The sequence below is a fragment of the Hesperophylax consimilis genome, chromosome 18 (assembly GCF_061612785.1).
Source record: "Hesperophylax consimilis isolate HC1 chromosome 18, BYU_Hcon_1.0, whole genome shotgun sequence".
Lineage (NCBI taxonomy): Eukaryota > Metazoa > Arthropoda > Insecta > Trichoptera > Limnephilidae > Hesperophylax > Hesperophylax consimilis.
The window spans coordinates 23,788,680-23,797,657 of NC_142853.1; the positions used below are offsets into that span (position 1 = coordinate 23,788,680).

The 8,978-nt window shown below is 34.2% G+C and overlaps 1 protein-coding gene across 3 annotated transcripts; it reads left to right on the forward strand.

Moving 5' to 3' along the window:
- The first annotated feature begins 198 nt into the window (after positions 1-198).
- On the forward strand, positions 199-8,844 carry LOC149415539 (uncharacterized). Of its 3 annotated transcripts, none has more exons than XM_089642589.1 (2): positions 199-287; positions 7,992-8,844. In XM_089642589.1, the coding sequence occupies exon 2, from the start codon at positions 7,993-7,995 to the stop codon at positions 8,767-8,769; it is 777 nt and encodes a 258-aa protein (XP_089498715.1). In that variant the 5' UTR covers positions 199-287; position 7,992; the 3' UTR covers positions 8,770-8,844. The 3 variants fall into 3 exon arrangements, with proteins under 3 accessions (XP_089498715.1, XP_089498713.1, XP_089498712.1); XM_089642587.1 differs by lacking the exon at positions 199-287 and adding an exon at positions 7,799-7,882; XM_089642586.1 differs by lacking the exon at positions 199-287 and adding an exon at positions 7,804-7,882 and having other exon boundaries at positions 7,966-8,844.
- The last annotated feature ends 134 nt before the right edge of the window (positions 8,845-8,978 follow it).

Here is an 8,978-nt window from a genome sequence, read left to right on the forward strand (position 1 = left end):
ATCTACTTGTCTTCAACTCTCAATGAAATGCACATACCTATTTTATTATTTTCTATTTATTTAAATTTACTATCTTTTGTTGAAACTGTGATATAACAATTTTAAATCTGAACGTTTTTTATTGTCCCGCCGAGTACAATGTAAATAGAAGATAACAGAATTATTTCATTTGGCATATGTAGTTTCTATCAGCGTTGAGGAGAACGAAGGTTGTTGTTTCGCTTGCCCCAATATAAAATTGAAATATTTTTGGATTACCCGCCTAGTTAATTAACCACCTTAAAAAAGTAAGTACCTACCTATTTTTCATCAGTTGCATTTTAATGGTCTAAAAGAGGGGTTTTTTGAGTGGACATCAGTTTTTTTTATTTATTTAGAAATGGAAAAATGTGTTCCAGTACTAAATTGTGCGAGGCGTTCCTTTTGAGAAAGTCAAAAGCAATAACTGACCACCAAGCAATCTCTCTTGGGGCCTGCTTAGCAAATGGGACTATTGCACCTCCTGTCACTTCAAATACCCGCTATAACTGTATTAACAACAAAAATAACAAATAAAATTATAATTGTTCATTATGCACCACTTTGCATACAAATCATTTCAAAAGTTTGTTAAAACCCTAGATTTGGCTTCAATGCAATTCATACAAATTCGCACTATTGCTCTGTCCAGGGCTTTTTAGATCCATGGTTCTGTGAACAGTAGACCTGGGCCTCGATTCTCGACGAAGTCATTTCACTCGAACAACGAGTGAATGACTTTTGACGTTTGGTGTATGTACCTTAGATGAGACTCAAGAATAAGAATGTCGACCAATGTATGTACTTAATTGATATCTTTCAAAAAAAGTAAATCGTGACTCGTCAGCTCTTTCCGCCCAGTCGTCAAAACTCTGTGGTATATTTGCTTCTATTCTCACTAAAATTGGCAATGGATATATGAATCCTATAATTTCTAAACCCGCTATATCCGATTTTTTGACAAAATGATCTGAGTATGACATCTTGTTCACATTTTTGCGAGCAACAAGAGGAGCTTAAAATTGAGTTTCAAAACCCTCCTTATCACGACCAAAAACCATGTTAAAACTGCGAGTGAGAAACCAAATCCGCTATATCATACAGAAAGTTACTATCAAAATCCACTATATCGGATTCAACGAATCACAAGCAGTTATTTTGCCAAAATACAATATGGCCGCCGCTCTGACGCCACGCTCGTGTGTCAAAATGATCTACGCGTGTGTTTCTAAACCCGCCATGTCGGCTCAGTTGACTTTCAAAATCACGAAGTGAGTATCAAAATCCGCTATATCCATTTTATTTATCGAAATTACTTAATTATTGCTAGACATATATAGAAAAATAAATGCTTTTCGAAATTTTATTACTCCAATTCATTATATAAAAAATTGTAATGCATTTACTTATGTACGCTAGAGATGTGACAGTTTTTTGCGGTTTTCTCCAAATCAATGAAAGTTGATATAGCGGGTATAGAAATTACACGACTCATATTCAAAATGATGACGAATTTTCAATTTGTCTTATATTTATTTGTGTAATTTTAATAATGATAAAAAATGTTTTTTATAATATTTTTATTAATTATAAACGCCCTGAGGGGCTTTTATATGGTTTTATATTTTAAATTAGCCACACCACGCGTTGCTGTGGCTCAGTTTGTCTGTGCGGATAGAGAAACAATTGTAATAGAGCGTGTTGCTTTTACGTCCAACATTTGGCGCTGTTTTTACCTGTCACAGGTGATATCTATATATTATAGGTATGTAAAAATACATGTGTATTCGAATGCAAAGTTGTGTTAAAATTTCAAAGCAATCGGTGAAGAACTTTTGGAGAAGAACTTTAAGATTTTTAACAAAACGAACATTTACATTTATTTATTATTATTTTATTTATTTGTTAAGACATACACAGTACAATAAGATACAGTTAAGGATGTTTTTCGTTATTATATAGTTGTAGTACCTATTACGTATGTCCATAAAATATCATTACGTAATTTAGCCTGAGATTGTTCTGAAAACATATCTGATGATTTTAAGTTGAAATCAATGAATTTAAATTTAAATTAATGTATGAGTAGGTAATAGTTATAAAAGGAATAAAGTGTGTGGAGAGAAAAAATAAATTGAAATCAAGAAGTTTTGAAAAATGAAGTGAAAGTATTTTTGAACTATGTCACGCCAAGAAATTTAATGAGTTAGTTTTGTATAGAAAGAAATCATGAAAGATGTCTAAATGTAGTAATTTTTCGTAGAGGGTGTAAGTTGTAATTGCGCGAGTAATTACCGAGTTGTTTGCTGCATTGGTATTGTTGGTTTCAATATGAAAAAGTGTAGTGTGCCTGGTACGCCTCGTTGGAACATTTAAACCAATGACGGATAGCAATTCGGGACTATCTATTTTATTATTTAGCAGATTATGTAGAAACAACAGATCTGAAAATGTACATCTTTTTTGTAAAGTTAGCATATTATTTGTAGTTTTGTTTTATTTCTTAAAGTAAATGTTTCGAAAATTTACTCTGTATACTTTCTAGTAAATCTATGTATACCTTATATTGTGGAAGCATACTCCAGTGGACTCCTGACCAATGAACAAAACAACATTTCTAGAGTCTTAGCACTATTGAAACCTTTGCATATTCTTAATAAGAAATCTAGCATCCTGTAGGATTTTGATATATTGTGTTTGATGTGTTTATCAAAAATTTATTTGCTATCTTAAGTAAACACCTAGATCTTTACACATAGACATAGGTTGTAAAGGTTTGTTGTTCAAGTTGTATGGGTAGTTGATTTTGTTTTTATTTCTAGTAAACGTAATCGTGTGACACTTAGATATGTTTAAGGACAGTAAATTTGATTCACAGTATGCGCACAAATTATCAAGATCGCTTTGCAATTCCATAAAATCGGGTAAACACTGTTTAGCTTTATAAATTTTCATGCCATCCAGGTATAAAACGAAGTAACTATTTTTAAAGCATACGTAAATGTCATTTATATAAATATTAAATAAGAGTGGTCCAAGATGCGACCCCTGGGGCACACCTGAGACGATTTCCGCTAAGCAAGATGCAAAACCATTGACAACCATGATTTTGGTTCTGATTAATGACTGAATTCCTAGACCTAATAACTTCTGTAAAAGAATATAATGATTAACACGCTCAAATGCTTTGGAATAATCCATATAGATGGCATCTACCTAGCATCACATATCCATTTGAGCATGAAGAAAATTTGTAAAAGATGCAAGATTTGAAGTTGTGGAGCGATTTTTCATGAAGCCCTGTTGATTATTTAAGAGTGAGGGTGAGATAGTAGAATATAATTGATTGTATACAATTTTTTCCAATACTTTTACTTAGTATCGGTAATTTGGATATAGGTCGATAGTTCGACATATCATTTTTACTGCCATTTTTATATATTAGGGTAATCAAGGCTGTTTTCCACTTGTCGGAAAATTTATAACGTAAGCATTTATAACGGTTGATCAGTCGGTTTCTTTCAGTCTCTCAGTAATCTCTGCATAATCTGCAAATGAAATTCCAGTGTTTTTTAGCGCAAACCTCTTGCATTTTGATACAAAATTACTAATGAATCGTGCATTGAGAATTTTTGGCAATTACATTATTAAGTTTGGTTTCTATAGAATTTATTTGAAGAATATTATATTCTAGAGTTATGTTCTTAGTCATGAGTCCACTGGGATAAGCAAAGCATAACATACTTGGTTATAATCTGGCGTGTAAATTGCACAGACCATCAGGGAATATTTTAAATCCCTATGAAAAAAAAATGGATTGATCAATGAATTCACTCTGCAGGAGAAGACAACTTATAACCAGCCACCAAAATACACATGAACAGAAAGACTCACCAGAAAATAGCACTTGCAATTGAGTTCTTCTCCTTGGTCTTCAGATTCGGTGGCAGACGGCAGATCAGCACAAAATATATTTGAGTTCGCACTAGGAGATTATAATATGTCACCAGCTCTCAAGAGAGTAGAATTATTAATAAGATGAATCAGCACATTGTAATAATAAGCACTGCACATTATTGTGACAAAAAAATATTTTCAAACATTTTAGTCTTCAATAGACCTCTTTTGACAAATGATACAAACTGGATGAATCCATCTGATCAATGCAAAGGTGTCGGTAATCCGCTATCACACCTGCAGAGCGAAATCCATCCAAAAATGACCAGAGATGTCTCTTTTGTCCATTATATATATTAACAATTAATTAATTCATTTATGTTTATATTTTAAAAATTAATTCACACTAATTTAAAATTAAATTTTAAATCGACTGCTTCTCCAATACTATTATTATCAATTAAAGTGTGTGAGTATATTATAGAATGTATTGATAACAGTTAGTGTAATTATCAGGAGGTGGGGTTAATGTAAAAAGGGTGATATTGAACAAGTTATTTTATTTTATTTTATTTTATTTTTGTTTATTGCAGAAACAAACAGTACATAATTACATGGATGACAATAGTTACAAAGTTATAAAAGTTAGTATAATAATTGGTACCAATGACATGTCGCTGACATATATACATAGGAGGTATTTTATACATTTACGGTTAAGTTACATTTTTAAGTTAAGTTAATTAGTGTGCTGGGGAAGGAGAGAGGTGTGTGTGAGTGTTTGTGTGTGTGTACGTGTGCGTGTGTGTCTGTGTGTGGTTGTATGTGTTATGTTGGCGAATTTAGTGTGCTAAAAAAGTTTTTCTTAAATAGAGGGAGAGAATCAAAAAATATATCGGTACTTGTGCTTGTTTGAATTGAGTTGAATGTTTGAAGGATGCGAGAAATAGGGGAATTGGCTGCAGCGTTTGTATTATTACTAGTTGTGTAAAAAAGGTTGGTGTGTCGAGTTCTTTTAGATGGGGTGTTAAAATTTATTTGGGATAGAAGTTCTGAGCAGTCTATTTCGTTGTGTATTATTTTATGGAGAAATGTCATGTCAGCTACCGTTCGCCTGGATTTCAGGGATTGGAGAGTGCAGATATAATTATTGTTGTATTTATAACCTAGGTACTTAATAAATTTATTTTGTATGCGCTCTATATTATTGACATAGTAAGTGTATTTGGGATTCCAGACAGGCGATGCATATTCCAGTGTACTTCTGACTAGTGAGGAATAAAGCATTACTAGCGTACGTGGATTTTTAAATAATTTACTCAGACGCAGTATGAAACCTAACATTTTGTAAGATCTAGCAGTGATTGAAGAAATGTGCGTATTAAATATAAGTTTACTATCTACGTAGACTCCAAGGTCCTTACATTCGGTTTTTGAGATCACGGGTTCATCGCGGAGTGAATAGGGAAAGTTAATTATATGCTTGTTTCTGGTGAAGGACATAGTGTGGCATTTTGAAACATTGAGGTCCAAATAATTATGAAAAATATAAGTTATGAAAAATATAAGAGAAAAATAGTAGTTATGAGAGGTCGGGTGGTTTAACATAGTAATGGTAGTTAGATTTAGGTTTTTTAGCTGTGATTCGCATGAGACGTGTATGGGTGGTGATGTTTCGTTCTTCCGTGAGTAGATTTTTGCGCTTCTTATCCATAAAAACCGATAGTTGTGTTCGTTTTTAAAGGCTTTAGCGAACCTCAATATAGATTTATAGAGATGGTCGTTGACGAAGACACTCTAGTCAGCTCCAACCATCCCAATGGCCTTGGTAGTAATTCCTTTTCTTATCTTGATGGTTGCTACATATCCTCGTCCTTCTTCTTGCGGGAGGTGAATTTGGCGATTATGTAACCCGGACGTCCATCTATCGTGTCTTTCGTGAATATATATAAGAAAAGATAGGAAAGAGAAAGAAAAAAATCAGAAACCAATTTTCAAATTGCAGATATAAGGACTTGTTTACTTAAATTTTCACTTCCTTCAATAAAATCAATTTCGATGTTTCACATCTGCCAGGCATCCTGTGATGGCTATTTTTTTTTTATTCATCATGCTTATCGGTTACTGTAGCGCAAGACGGGTTTAAACATCCACCATCTTGAACCGCAACATAATAAATAAATTTAGAGACAGATGAAATACCAAATGGTAGAATTAAAACAAATTTCGCCAAGCTCAGTCAGTAATCTCCCAAATTTCTTTATTATTATTTTGAATGCATATTTATTTATGTACTAAAGATTCGATGAAGTATAATATTTTTCGATAATTTTCAAGAAAGCAGTTTGAAACGCTGAGCGATTTGAAACCTCGACTACGAAATCCAGAGGTTGCAGGGGTTCAAATCCCTGAGTGTGCAAATAATTTTTAATCAATAAATATAAAATAACATCAGTATATTTGCGACACGTTTCAGAGTGGTAGAAACTCTCAGTATTGCCCCGGTGAAAAATCTACATTAAAAAATTGAAACATTGCTTGAAATGACTTTAACCATGTTTGGTGACCAGATGAGAATAGCTAAGGACTTCACAATCTTCTTCCCCATTCATTCAGCCTCATAACATACCCCACTTGGGGATGCCATAGACCCACAGGCTATGGACTGTTGGGACATAAAAATAACATGAGACTCAAATGCATAGAAAATATACAATTTTATTGATACATTGGGTAAATAAATTAGACAAGAGAAGTTGGTCTGTTAGGACCTTTTTTATTTGCTTTTAATTAGGCCTATTCACAGGACAAACAAAATTTATTTGTTTAATGTCACAAGAACGGAGCTAGATTTATTCTCAGGGTTCTTGATAATTCTCACTAAGGCGGAGTAAGCTACGACGACTTAATAAATCACTGTTATCTTCTCTGACGCAGGTACAAAAGCTCTGAGGAAACATTGTTTAGACAATGTGTGTTTAATGTAGGGTCACCAACATTTACTAACATTTTTTTAAGAAAAAATATCAACTTTTTTGAAAAGTACCCGATTAGAGTTGTAGATGAAAATTAACTTACTTACTGTCTTACTAATTAGATTCTTACATGCCCGTTCAATGTTGGTATGGTAAAGCCGGCCTTGAGCCTGGTTTAAGACTGTTTTAACCAAATAAAAGCCATGGTTATAAGTCAAGGTTTACTATGTTCTGATCTTACGCGCCACATAATGTTTACACCACGTTTTTTTGATTGATTGAACAATCATCAAACATACTAATTTTGGTTGTGGGTCTGTCTGTGATGTAACTGGTTTCTAGCGCTCGAATTTGTTTTGAATTTGACCGGTCGGTGGCCGAGTTGACATCGCGTTTGGGTCCCACCCAGGCGTAATGTGTTCAATTCCTCGGCTGGCTAAGTCCTCCATCACAACACAAGCAACATTTTCATTTTGGTAGTAGGAGATTTTCAAATATTGTCAGGTTACTCGTAACACAGGAATGTTTGTCTTTCTTTTAAAAAAAATAAAAATTTAAGTGTCATTTTCAGATGTTCAGGAGTTCAGACAGAAGATAAAGTACCTACCTATAAAATGATACATTTCGTAAATATTTTTTCATGATCATTCTGCAGCAATATCGTCCTTTTCTGATGTGTTCTTTACATAAACATTCAGCTTCACAATTCCTACAATAATTACAATATCCTTTCATTTTTCATGTACAATATCTGATACGGAACAAATGAGGAGCTTTATAATATATTGGGAATATCTCAAACGAAGCAATGAATAATTATTCATACAAGGATGAACCCCATGTTGCCTATCTCTGATTAAATAGTAGAGACGGTTGAAATTCGTTATGTCATCAGTAGCCCATTCCCGCTTATTCACAACTTGCTAGCAATACTTCGCATACTGATTAAATAATGATCACCTGCTTTACCTATTGTTTCATCTGAAATAAATGTAAGAAAACTCATTTTTTGGCACAGGCCCGATATAATTGCATAAATATTTAGTATTGGTATTAATGTTATCGATTTTCACAGCTTCTCACAAAGAGATTATGTTGCAGAATGCTGAGGAGGCTTCAAAGCAACGAAGACTTGGCTCTCGGTAGAAATGTGGCCGGGGACCTAAGGAACTTACTGCGGGTGAAGGCGGCCACCCACCGCGCTTTCTACAAGCGTTTGGCTAAGGCAAGAAACGTCCAAGACTGTTCTACGGTGCAGAGTGGAATCCTTAAAGATACTGGAAAAGTGGAAGACAAACACATTGTCGTAGAAAAATTAGAAGAGGAAGACACTAATACAGGAAGATTAGAAGAGGAAAAAACTATCGCAGGCAGATTAGAAAAGGAAGGCACTACTGTAGGAAGTTTGGAAGATGAGAGGATCGATGCAGGAAGTTTAGATGTTGAGGAAAGCGGCGAAGAAACACCTGAATTAGAGCACAGAGGTGTAAGAACATTAGAAGTCGAGTACAGAGATGCAGGAAGACTAGAAGATGAACACCGGGACTCAGGAATTTCAGAAGATGAACACAAAGATTCAGAAATATTAGAAAATGATAACAGACAACCGAAAATTATACAAGTTGAGATCAAAGATTCCGCCTGCTTGAACCCCTCAAGCAATGGAGACTGCCAGGAATGCTGCCATGTGAAGAGTAAGATGATTCTAGAAGCTCAGTATGAGGCCGAATCGGAAAAGGCGGAAGTGGAGTACAGGAAAAAGGGACGCATTGTGAGGACACCTTCTGTGGTGGTCAGCGACTATTCTGATTATGAGAATGGAGGCATCACAGCTGAAGAACTGGAGTTCTTGAGGAGGCGGGCTAGCAATGGACACTAAGATAACTCGCATCAAACCTGATGACTCCCAACAACTATCAGAGATGAAGGTAATTCATATAATTGTGCCTTTGTATATTTTTAGAACAATTTTTTTTTCTCCAATTAGTATTGTTTCACTCTCTTTTATAACAGAAATATTATGGAATAAAGAAATTATTTTGAGACTGTTTATTTTTCTCACTAACCTTATCTATGCAACTGTCACAT